Source organism: Physella acuta, unplaced genomic scaffold (assembly GCF_028476545.2).
Source record: "Physella acuta isolate Inbredline_101_S28 unplaced genomic scaffold, ASM2847654v3 ptg000538l, whole genome shotgun sequence".
NCBI lineage: Eukaryota > Metazoa > Mollusca > Gastropoda > Physidae > Physella > Physella acuta.
In genome coordinates, this window is record NW_026732057.1 from 604,816 (window position 1) to 617,110 (window position 12,295).

The window sequence follows — 12,295 nt, forward strand, 5'->3', positions numbered from 1 at the left end:
ACTTCTTTTTACTTTTATTTATAACTCAACAAACGTGCTTGCTTCATTTTGTATTTAAAATAAATGAGATTCTAGAACGTGATATTTTTTTAATGGAGAAAATTAAACAGTCCGACTTTAATTAAAAACATTGAAACAAAGAAAACAAAACAGTCCAACCTTAAGAACCGAAACAAACTTTTCTGGGGCTGCTGCCCATGATAGTTCCCTCAGCTCAGACTGAAACAAATAAAAAAATTATTTTAGAAGTATGTGAGCATGTTCCTGCTGACTGTTTTGTGATAAAATAGGGAATCTTGTTCAGATAAGCCTCGCCAAAAAAATTAACCCCAAATACCCAAAACAAAGATTATAAACATAGAAATGATGAAACGTAAGTTTCTTAAACGCACGCCCTAGCCCAAACCCTAGCCCAAACCCAACCCTAGAAGCAGCTAAAGAGTTGCGTTTATTACGTGCATTTATAGACATCAGAAATAATGTCAAGGTTTCGTGCATGCATTAAATTGGAGCTGGCAAAATGTGGCCGGGCTTAACCTTCCGCCTGAGCACTTTTCGCATTAGTGGTGGGGGCTTACCTGGACAAGATGCAAAATGTGCTTACCTCTCTTATGCACCTATGTCCGTGCCGGTTAAGAAATTCGCTGATGCACATCTTGAGTTTTGAGTAACGGTTCAATAATTCTAAACATTCCTGTATATTCAGAACTAGTTTATGTTTTTGAATAATACATGTAAGCATTTGTTCGTATAAAATAAATAATGTCTATTAAAAGATATTTTACGAAACGTTATCACTTTCATTATCATCAAAAATATATAATAAATGTATTGTAAAGGAATATTGTTTACCACTAGCCTAAAATGTTTTTGTAAACAAACACCACAATAATAAGAATTTAACTTACTGCATCTGGGGTCTCCATAAACAGATGTACCAGCCCCTCTCCTGCTCTCGCTATTTCTTTAGCAATCAACTGTGGGACGGTCATTTCACATTACAGATTATTAAAACTAAACATGAAATATTACATTAATTAACCAAGTATCATAAAACGTATAACTTTATTTGAATTACTGTGTCGTCACTTCTGCTTTTTGGTCTCATTTCAAGCCAAACCACATAAGAATATTATTGGTTTTTTTTTTTTTTTTTTTTTTTTAAAGTCGTAAACATTGAACACCTCATTGCTTCATTATTCAAATAACCAATATAACCAAAATGATTTACCGGAAGCTTTTTTCAAAAAGTGCGTACATTTTATTGATAAAATTAAAATTTCTTTTTACCAAAAACGAGTAACATAGTTGATCAGTAGCGTACGCAGGGGGGGAGCAGGGGGAGCGGCCGCTCCCCCTCTGGCCATTTTCAGCAAAGTGGCGCCTTTTTGGAAACTTTTTAAACTCAAAGTTTTAAACAATGATATTTGTTAAAAAAAATATTTTTGGTCGGCACATCTATGTAAATCACAAGATTTCTTTTCATGCAGCGATTAAGCATTATTGTACTAGTCTAGTAGTGTCTACGTTTACAACACGTATTAACAGCTGCATCAGTTTCCCATTCTAAAAATAACCATTACGATGCATTGCAATGTTTAAAAAACCTCTACGGGTAGAACCACTTGGCAAGAGGGGTGTTAAGTTTAAGGCAACTGTATAATGTATTTGCTTACGAATAATTGAATTAGAAAATGTTATACATAAAACTTCACACATAATTACTTTATACAGTTTGAATCGTGTGATTAATTTAAAAAAAATTACAATACAGACACAAATACAACTGATGTGGCACCTCTATTCAAATTTACTTATGAGCAAGCTGCGTATTGGTGGGGGAATTTTGACAAGGTCAACAACTTCATCACGATGAAGTAGTAGTATTCTTACAGTTTGGGCGATAGTGATTACGATTACAAATTATATGAAACAGTTACAACCCCAATCCCCCATGGACCCCTCGGTATAAAAAATATTGTCATAATACCACTGCTACTTATTTAAATCTATTTGTGTAATATATATTTGTGTAATATATATGTACGTTTAAAACATTCATCTAAAAACTGACGCTATGTTCACTGTGATTGTAGAGCGACATTAAATTGATTAATGTCACACCTAGGTATACACTAGGTTGGATAATTGACCTAAAGTGACCGGACAGTGGCGAATGAAGTTGAACCCCCCCCCCCCCCCACCAACCCACCCCGAACTGATCTGTTAAGTACATGTAGAAAAACGCGTAATGATGTACCAAAGGACCATGCCGCCAGAAAATTAACTTTTTAAACGTAAAACTCTGTGAATATTGTTTTTGCAATTACCAGTAAATAGTTGTGTGATCAATACAGTGATCTAACCCATATCTATCACTATGTTAAAAAATGATCTTTAAAAAACACAAAGAAGCAGTAGTTAATTAAAAATATATGATCTAAACTAAAGACAGATATTTAGTTAAATGCAAGCTGTTATTCCGAATGCTGCTCTATTAAATCGAAAAGCGTGGTTTTATACAAACTCTGATTTTAAAAACTTTCATGATGCTGTAATACTTTAGCATTTATGATGACGAAATATTAAATTTTGATTATAGACAAAAACATTTTGTTAACACGAATAGTGTTAAACAATTTCATTATATTCAAAAGTAATTATTTATTTGTTTTGACATTTTATAAAATTAAATGTGTAGATATAAACTAGAGTGCTACTTTCAATTTATTTTACATCATAGCGAAGTAATGACATACAGCTAGTAATTATATATATATATATATATATATATATATATATATATATATATATAATACACGTATATAGAACGTGTTAAAAATTCGGCGCCTTTTTTTGCTCTTTTCGCTCCCCCTACAACGAAGACCTGGATACGCCTCTGTAGTTGATGTTAAACAGGTACACGAAGGAATGGCGAAGATTTGTTGCTGCCCTGTATTCCACATGGAATGACAAGGATAACGTAACTATGTGGTAGATATGTTCTACTGACTTGAACCCGGTTTTGAACTCAAGACTTTTGGGTTACCAGACTAGAACTCTACCGCTAGGCCACGCCCTCCCATTAGTTTTTATAAAATCTTAAAGACATCATCCTACCGACACTGATTGTGGAACTTCAGCACTGTAGACCCCATCACAGCTAGACAATAACAACGCTAAATCGCCATAGTGTTCTGATGTCCAGTCTGCAAGAAAAATATTTATTAGATTTTGTTTACAACAGTCTTAAATGTTTTCACAAAAGCGTGTTTACTAATGTGAACGATCTTAAATTTGCCAAGCATACACTTGCGTTGTAGCTTATTTTAGTAGACTCAACAAATTAGTATAATCTTTTAATGTTTTCGTTTCTACAATTAGTATATAGCAAGGTATTGTAGGCTTAGCAGTTTTTCCAGACACACATTTTACGACTGCAGTTAAGTAGAATACTAATCATAGTAGGGTGGGGTAAATCAGAGGTGGGTAAGGAGGGGGGGGGGGGGTAAAGTCCCCTTTCGAATCTGTCAGTCCATGGAGCAAGTAGAGTTCACCTGTTTTAATTACCTCGGCATATGAAGGGGGTGGGAAGGCATTGGTTAAAGTGTAGATTTCTCTATAATCTATATATATATAATTATCTTCTGGGAGACGCTAGAAAACAAGCTGTAATCGCGCTCACCCCCACCCCTACATGGTCTGGTGAGCTGTGGTTCACTGTAAATGTTTACAAGCAGAGCCGGGTTAAGTGACGACTATTAGGGGCACATAATTTAGTTTGAAACGATTTTAAACGTAGGGAGGGGGGGGTAACTAAGTGGAGCAGTGTTTCTTCCAGACTTTTTTTCTCCGGGGGAGGGCACTTGAAATTTTCGGGGGGGGGGGGGGGGGGGGCGGTAGACTTTCTTCCCCGGGGGGGGGGGCGGACACTGTTAAAAGTATATATTTTCTATATAAATTATATAAATTTCATTTCGTTCGGGGGGGGGGGGCGGTAAAATTTTTTCGGGGCGGCTTCGCCCCCCCCCCCCGAAGAGATGCCTGGAAGAAACTCTGAAGTGGAGTTTACTGTAACGGAGGGGGGGGGGGGGCTGAAGGAGGGGGGGGGGTTATCGTCCTTAACGAGATACTTATAGTGTTTAAAAGAAATATTTTCAGTGGCAGCGTTGGCACTGTCGAATTCACAAATTATGAATTACTGAAAAGTAGAAAAAAACAACTATATAGCGGCGTATGATACACCGCGGGTCGGCTCGTCTTTTTATATTTCGTCTGGAGGGGATGCGCACCTCCCACGCCCCTCCCCACACACACACCCCCATCCCCAACGAAGAAAAACCTGAAATGATTTCTGAGTGTGGACTATGTTATGTCATATTTTTCCAAGGTCAGGAACCAAAATCAACTTTTTGTGCGTTATCAGTTTTTGAATAAAGTTACTTTTCCATGCCATTCAATGTAGATCAAATGTTTTATTCGGAATAAAAATATATTTAAACAAATTTCCGACTGTTCCCAGAGAAAAGCTCATGGAAAACTGCGCAAACAGAAAATGTGCAAATACAAACTAATTTTAATAATACACTTTAATTTTTTTTTATTTCGTAAAAAGTTTTTTTTTCATGCTACAATGTATATGTAGCCATTCTTTGCTAATGTCCATATGTGTTCGATTTAAGAACACAAAACTGCCTTTTCAACACCTTTGTTGTGCGCGGTTTTCAGATGAGCATCCAGAGTTCTTCCAGGCATCTCTTCTAATTTTTTACCGCCCCCCCCCCCCCCCGAACGAAATGAAATTTCTATAATTTATATAGAAAATATATACTCATATATATATACAGTGTCCGCCCCTCCCCCCATCCCGAAGAAAGTCTACCGCCCCTCCCCCGCCCCCCCCCCCCCCCGAAAATTTCAAGTGCCCCTTCCCCCCCCCCCCCCCCGGAGTAAAAAGTCTGGAAGAAACACTGTGAGCATCCTTCTAGTCACCCTTTCCGGCAGCTACATCTCAACAAATGGCAGCATCGAGAAAGAAATAACCACCAGAATAGCATTGGCAGCAAAGGCTTTCAACAGACTCGCTAAGATCTGGAAATCATCCTCACTGCAGCAGAGAACTAAAATAAGGATCTACAAGTCTAATGTACGTTCTGTAAGCCTTCATGCTGCAGAGTCATGGAAACTAAACAAGAAAGTAAAAAGCCGCCTTACAGGCTTTAAAAGAAGATCCCTCCAACGTATTCTCAGGATAAAGTGGGACGACAAATTCCCGAACAAGGAAATAATACGAAGGACATATGGCTGTGTTATGTCGTTCTCATGAACAGAAGACGACTTCCGAACATAGCGCTAAAATGGACTTCACCTGGAAAACGAAAGAGAGGAAGACCACTGGGAACATGGAGGAGAGAGATGGAAGAAGAAGAACAGGCCACTAGCAAGACCTAGAATGTATTGAAGTGTCTCGCCCTTGACAGAGTGGAATGGCGGAGATTTGTTGCTGCCCTATACTCAACAGAGAGTGACGAGGATTAAGTAAGCAAGTTTCCGACAACTGTCCATAACGCTAAACTAATTTGTTGATCACAGGGTTTCAAATGTAATCATGTTTTATGTATAAACATTATCTATCTGTCATATAAAGTCTTGTCATGTTACCTACCTGCAGCACTGCCACCAACAAGTGTCATCAAAGCTTGAGCCATATTGGCAGACCTGCCACTGTTGATAGAAGTCCAGGACCAGACCTGTTACAGAGGGCAAGCAATCCACTACATGAGTTGTGTTGTGTTTTGAGACCTGGTACACAGGGCAAGCAATCCACTACATGAGTTGTGTTGTTTTTTGAGACCTGGTACACAGGGCAAGCAATCCACTACATGAGTTGTGTTGTTTTTTGAGACCTGGTACACAGGGCAAGCAATCCACTACATGAGTTGTGTTGTGTTTTGAGACCTGGTACACAGGGCAAGCAATCCACTACATGAGTTGTGTTGTTTTTTGAGACCTGGTACACAGGGCAAGCAATCCACTACATGAGTTGTGTTGTGTTTTGAGACCTGGTACACAGGGCAAGCAATCCACTACATGAGTTGTGTTGTGTTTTGAGACCTGGTACACAGGGCAAGCAATCCACTACATGAGTTGTGTTGTGTTTTGAGACCTGGTACACAGGGCAAGCAATCCACTACATGAGTTGTGTTGTTTTTTGAGACCTGGTACACAGGGCAAGCAATCCACTACATGAGTTGTGTTGTGTTTTGAGACCTGGTACACAGGGCAAGCAATCCACTACATGAGTTGTGTTGTGTTTTGAGACCTGGTACACAGGGCAAGCAATCCACTACATGAGTTGTGTTGTGTTTTGAGACCTGGTACACAGGGCAAGCAATCCACTACATGAGTTGTGTTGTGTTTTGAGACCTGGTACACAGGGCAAGCAATCCACTACATGAGTTGTGTTGTGTTTTGAGACCTGGTACACAGGGCAAGCAATCCACTACATGAGTTGTGTTGTGTTTTGAGACCTGGTACACAGGGCAAGCAATCCACTACATGAGTTGTGTTGTGTTTTGAGACCTGGTACACAGGGCAAGCAATCCACTTCATGAGCTGTGTTGTGTGGTGTGTTTGGGTGTGTATTTTTGGTGCGAATGAATGTTGGTGCATAGTTAATATTGAATGTAGAAAATTACGACGGGTGGTAGATAGTAATGTTTTATGTAGAAACTGGGTTGTTATGGAGTGCGTTAGAATAAGAGTTTCTTCCACGATAACTTGAGTACCGTTACATCTAGGTTGATGAAATTTCATATATAAGTATTATATCAAATTTGTAGATCCCCATATACTTTTCAGCAATTTTCGATAACCGGAAGTGGATATTTTCTACTTTCAATTTTTCAAAAGCCTATAACTTGAGTACTGTTTCAGAAAGTTAAATCAAAATTCACGTGTAAGTAAAAGATCTAATTCTCTGCCTTCTATATAAAATTTTGAGCAATTTCTGTTGACCGGAAGTAGTAATTTACGCTATTTCCAATTTCTAAAAAACACATGTGAATATATAAAGTACTAATAATATTCCACACTATTATACACATTTTTTTTGCTCATTTGGTGTGCAATTCTTTTGTTTTACGAGATTTTATTCTATTTTTTTAAAGTTTACGTAATTTAAAAAAGGCTTTAAAATCATGTCTTCATCCCGAGTTGCCATCCCCGTAGTGTTATATAAGCATATTCGAGAAAGTTTAGGGGAGATCACTCCCGGTTTATTTTTTGCACGATTACAATACTTTCTCTATACTTCGTATAAAGTAAAAAGTTAAAATGACAGGAACAGAAAAGGGAGGTCACTCATAGACTCATAGTCACAACAACAGGAACAAGAAAGGGAGACCACTCACAGACTCATAGTCCGCCAGCTTCTGATCTATACACCTGTACAGTCCAGCTGCATCTGTCCTTTCATCCTCCACTGTGTATGTTTTTAATTTTTCTTCCCATTCGGCGGTCATGGCAGTGGATTTATAAGAAACCTTTGAAACATTTATTATTTTTTTGAACTTCACAACAGTGAAATAAGAAACAATAATCTAATCCTAAGTCACCACACAAAAAAAATCAGTTTATAGTAAAGGGATATTACGCTTACTAGTAATTTAGTTATTGTTATAATTTTAAATATAAGTTTTTAACATAGCCAGGGGTCGGCAATCTTTTGAAGCGGAAGAGCCAAAAGTTACAATTTTCAAAATTTCCGTGGTTTTAAAGAGCCATTAACATTTTTTAAATTCAAATATTTTATTTTCTTATTAAGATTATTAGTATTTGTGTAAGGAGCTGGAGAGCCGCATCTTCTTATCAAAAGAGCCGCATGCGGCTCGCGAGCCGCAGGTTGCCGACCCCTGACATAGGCTATAACCTATAGGTTAAAAATTATCGTGCACCTACTCTGATAAAGTAGAGAAAATTGAAAATTCTTCGTAAAAACCCTAAAGGTTTGCGGCCAAAATAATTCACAATGTCGTCATCTTTTAACTGTGGCAGAGGTTCGCCCAATAGGCTTACAGCAATGGAGTCTTTGTTCAGAAAAACGGAGGTTAGAAACACACAACTGATATCCTGTTACAATTTTATGAAAAAATAAACAAAAAAAAAGTTCAGCCTTTTCCAAAAAATAAATACAACAATAATACTAAACACCGCTCACAAAATAGATTATTAAATAATTTTTTTTTAAATTTTTAAGCTTAAATTTTTATTGAAATATACTCATTATTATGAATAGTGTTTAGACTTACTGTAATACAAAGAAAAAGATGGTTGCAGTAGGAAGGCATAAGTTTAGGAAGACGAATTGTTTTTCTTCTGCCGCCCAAGTTGCAATGTAAGTACTGCAAGAAAAGTTCAATGTTTATTTTGCTATGTATTAAGTAAGAAGTCATATACATATATATATATATATATATATATATATATATATATATATATATATATATATATATATATATAATTTCTTACTTTATTTATTAAAATTTAGTGCATAAATTAATTCAAGTAGGGCCTATAAGCACTTCTAAGAATAAACAATATTTAAAATGTTAGGCTAATAGTACATACATTTCTAACAATTACTGAGTCAATTGAAATTTAAGCATTATTATAAACATAAATCATTAGAACATGTTAATTCAAGACTGTTTTGTAAAAAACCATCCATTTTGACCTATATTAATTAAATTAAATCTTTCTAAGGAAAAATATTCAAGTGTATTCTATAACCTTTGAATTCAATGATTTAACATGCAAAAACTTTGAGAAGATTGGTGAAATAATCGCTGAACACAATCGCCATTTCGATATTTTATTATTAAAAAACTAGTTTTGACAAGATCGAGGTTTTAAGGGTTAGACGCATATGATAACAATGAAACAGAAAAAAACCCATAAGAATTTTAAACCTAGATGTAATTATTAATTGAGATAGCGTTAGATTTACAATATTTACTCTAAACATTGTTTTTTTAAGTACTCTCGTTAGTGCGTTAGCCCCCAATCTTTCTTCTTCTTCTTCGTTCTTAATTATTAGTGTTGAAGGGGATCGAGATTTATCTGCCAGTGGGTTTGAACTCGAGATTTTGTTCGAATTTATCAACCATGAGCTTTTTGCCGACTCGACCACGCCTTCAACACAATTAAGCGTTACGTGTCAACTGGTTATGCGCCATTGAGGCCATTGACTCCGATTTCAGCCTGCTTTTCTTTTTGGATTTGCTTCCATAGCCTTTGTCCAACCAAGAACAAGCTACAAGGCAGCAGTTGTTTGATTTTGGAATTGTCTCTCCTAGAAGAGTAGCTGTCCCCAGCTAACGAGCCTCATCTGCCCGAGGGTTTGAACTCGAGACTTTTCGGTTTAGCAACCATGAGCTTTACCGACTCGACCACGCCGACCCCTAGCCCCCAATAATCTTCATTAAATCGACCGGCTCTACGATAGTACATATTCTGGTGAACCACGGCTCATCATATTGCTAGTGTGATGGCGTCTAGCTAATTATCTCCCCTTCTGTTATTGGATATAATAATCTATCGAGTGATTTAGTTGCTTTTTTCCCCCCATTTATTTCGAAACCATTTAATTTATATTATTAAGCATCTAATTAAATTAAAAATAATATATAGACCTGTTATCGCTTTTGGGCGATCTGGAAAGTTTGAACGAAATCGCAGCATTAGAAGTGGGTCAGATAAAAGATTAGCCACCCCCCCCCCCCCCCCCCAAAAAAAAAACGGTGCAAACTAAATGAAAGCTTGTAATACTTGTAATTGATACCTGCAGGCTATACTCAAGAGCTGGCTGGAAAATGCTTAGCGTAAGTGGAGTCACTGCCCCTGGCAACATTTCACTAAGACATACATATTCTTATATTAGCAAACAAGAAAACAGCATAGGGCATACAGTTAGTAAAGCAAAGTTACAGATATCACAAGTAACAGTAACTCTAAATACAAGATGATGTGTTATTTAGCAGAGTTACAGAACCTGATATTAGCTGTGGTCCACCACTGGTAATCACAAGTAGCTGGGCTGTCAAACTCATGGATTAGCTCCTCCTCTGTCTCAACCTCTGACACTGTTATTGGACGACACTGGACAAAAATAGCAAACATTTCTATATAGTTCTACACATAGATATATATAAACACACACACACACACACATATATATATATATATATATATATATATATATATATATATATATATATATATATATATATATATATATATATTGTTGTTTTGTGCAATATTTTTTAATGGTATTCATCTGGGTAAAGTGCGTTTTGTGTGCACATTTGGTGAATGAATATTCACCCACTGTAAGTCAAGCACGTATGATAATGCATTGTGATATGAACTTAGAGTACAAGAAACAAAGTATCCATATCATAATAAACCTTGCAAGTAAAAAAAAAAACAATAAAGAAAGTAAACAAACAGTTTCCCCCACCTGTAACAGGTAAATCTCCTCACCAACAACAGCCCACTCTACATCTCTGGGACAGCCATAGTATTTTTCTAGCTGAAAAACCACAAGCTCACAAATCATTATATGAAATTTAACTGTATGGGCAAAGAGATAAAGTTAAGAGAAAATTATAAACAGTGGCGTGAAGGTCTATGTTTTTAATAGGAGTCAAGTTCATGGATATTTAGGTCCTGTTAATTGTAAACAGGTTAGACACAAAAGAAGTGAGGAAAATAAGGTTAAACGATTAACAGATTTAATAAAAGTATTTTAATTTAATGAAAATATTTAAATTCAACAAATATCTCTCAATTTAACGAAAATATTTAATTTATCATTAATATTAGCACTACCATTGATAAATACAATAAAACACACCTCAATACCAATGGTTGCAAGCTTTAAAATCACTGTATCACAAAGAGAAACGACTTTTGACCTTTCTAATAAAACTTCCTCCTTTACTCCTCCATAACCTGAAACACAAAGATAAAACTTACTTGTTTAAATATTTTAAAATGTGATTCTCAAACATCCTAATATATAAAAGCCCAAGTGCGCACTTCTTTCTCTCTCTCTCTCTCTCTCTCTCTCTCTCTCTCTCTGTCTGTCCGCAAAATATTTTCGCTGGATATCACTCCAGAATCTTCAGCGATATATGGAGAACTTGCTACGGACTTTTGTTGAAAATAATATGGTAGATGTTTTAAATGTATAACCACAATTTTATTTAAAGAAGAAAAATAAAAAATAAAGGCGTATTCGAATGTAGAAAAACAGTTTTAATTATGCAACAGGAAAAGCGTTTATAGTTGTGTAAAAGAATGCATACAACAGTGACGTCACTAATTTTTATACATTAACTAATGACGTCATCTGCCGTGTTTAGAATAAAAAGAAATGAACTATTTCATTCAAATATTATTTAGATCTACGTACGCTATAAAATTTATACAATACAATTTTGCTCGGGCTAACTTAAAAAAAATTCTATTAGGATTCTAAATCTAGATATTCTAGATCTAGATATACTAGATCATCTAGATCTAGATATTCTAGATCATCTAGATCTAGAGATTCTAGATCATCTAGATCTAGAGATTCGGAAAAACTAGACTTACACAGATGTAGACCCTATCTAGATCTAGAATATATTCAAATAATACATTTCTATACTGAAGTATTTCAGGCCTTAATTGCTTTATTGAAATCTTTGTTTATCTATGCAATTTGCTAATCTCTATAATATATAAAGCAAAGTTGTCGGGTGCCCGATAGGGCTCTTCCCGGCGCCACAGGCGCTTCAAAACACAGGGGTCGGTTGGCCGAAAAGTCTACGATGAGGGGGTCAAAACTGACCTCGACTGACCGGCGCCTTATATGAGCTATAAATCGAACAAAAATGTCCACGTAGGAATCTCTTCATAACTCCTGAGGTCGTAGACCGACCCTCGGGCGAATTAATTAAGCATTCAAATTCTCAATGTTTTCGAAAGCCTAAGCGAAGCTGGGCAGCATGCAAACTGCAGCGCTGTTACTGATCAAGAACTTTTTTCTAAAGGAAATTATATTTTAGTGTAGACAGGATCCCGACAAAACCATTGTATAAATAGTGACCAAAAACTGAATCTGGGGACGGAGTGGTCTAGCGGTAGAGAGCTGGACTTCTAATCCGTAATTCTTGGGTTCGAATTCGGGTTCAAATCAGTAGACCGTCCCTACGTCCACCCAACTCTGAAAAGTAAAGGCAGCTGGGCA

General features: G+C 36.4%; 1 protein-coding gene across 1 annotated transcript in view; it reads right to left on the minus strand.

Annotated features, from left to right (window-relative positions):
* LOC131945867 (putative phosphoenolpyruvate synthase) overlaps positions 1-12,295 on the minus strand; it is a 62,430-nt gene that overhangs the window by 32,139 nt on the left and 17,996 nt on the right. The window contains exons 18-27 of the mRNA XM_059306478.1: positions 10,916-11,013; positions 10,520-10,591; positions 10,052-10,158; positions 9,842-9,914; positions 7,413-7,544; positions 5,666-5,750; positions 3,121-3,209; positions 909-977; positions 605-694; positions 160-219 (exon numbers count right to left, since the gene is read on the minus strand). Coding sequence (XP_059162461.1) covers positions 160-219; positions 605-694; positions 909-977; positions 3,121-3,209; positions 5,666-5,750; positions 7,413-7,544; positions 9,842-9,914; positions 10,052-10,158; positions 10,520-10,591; positions 10,916-11,013 — 875 coding nt within the window. The remainder of the gene's footprint in view (positions 1-159; positions 220-604; positions 695-908; positions 978-3,120; positions 3,210-5,665; positions 5,751-7,412; positions 7,545-9,841; positions 9,915-10,051; positions 10,159-10,519; positions 10,592-10,915; positions 11,014-12,295) is intronic.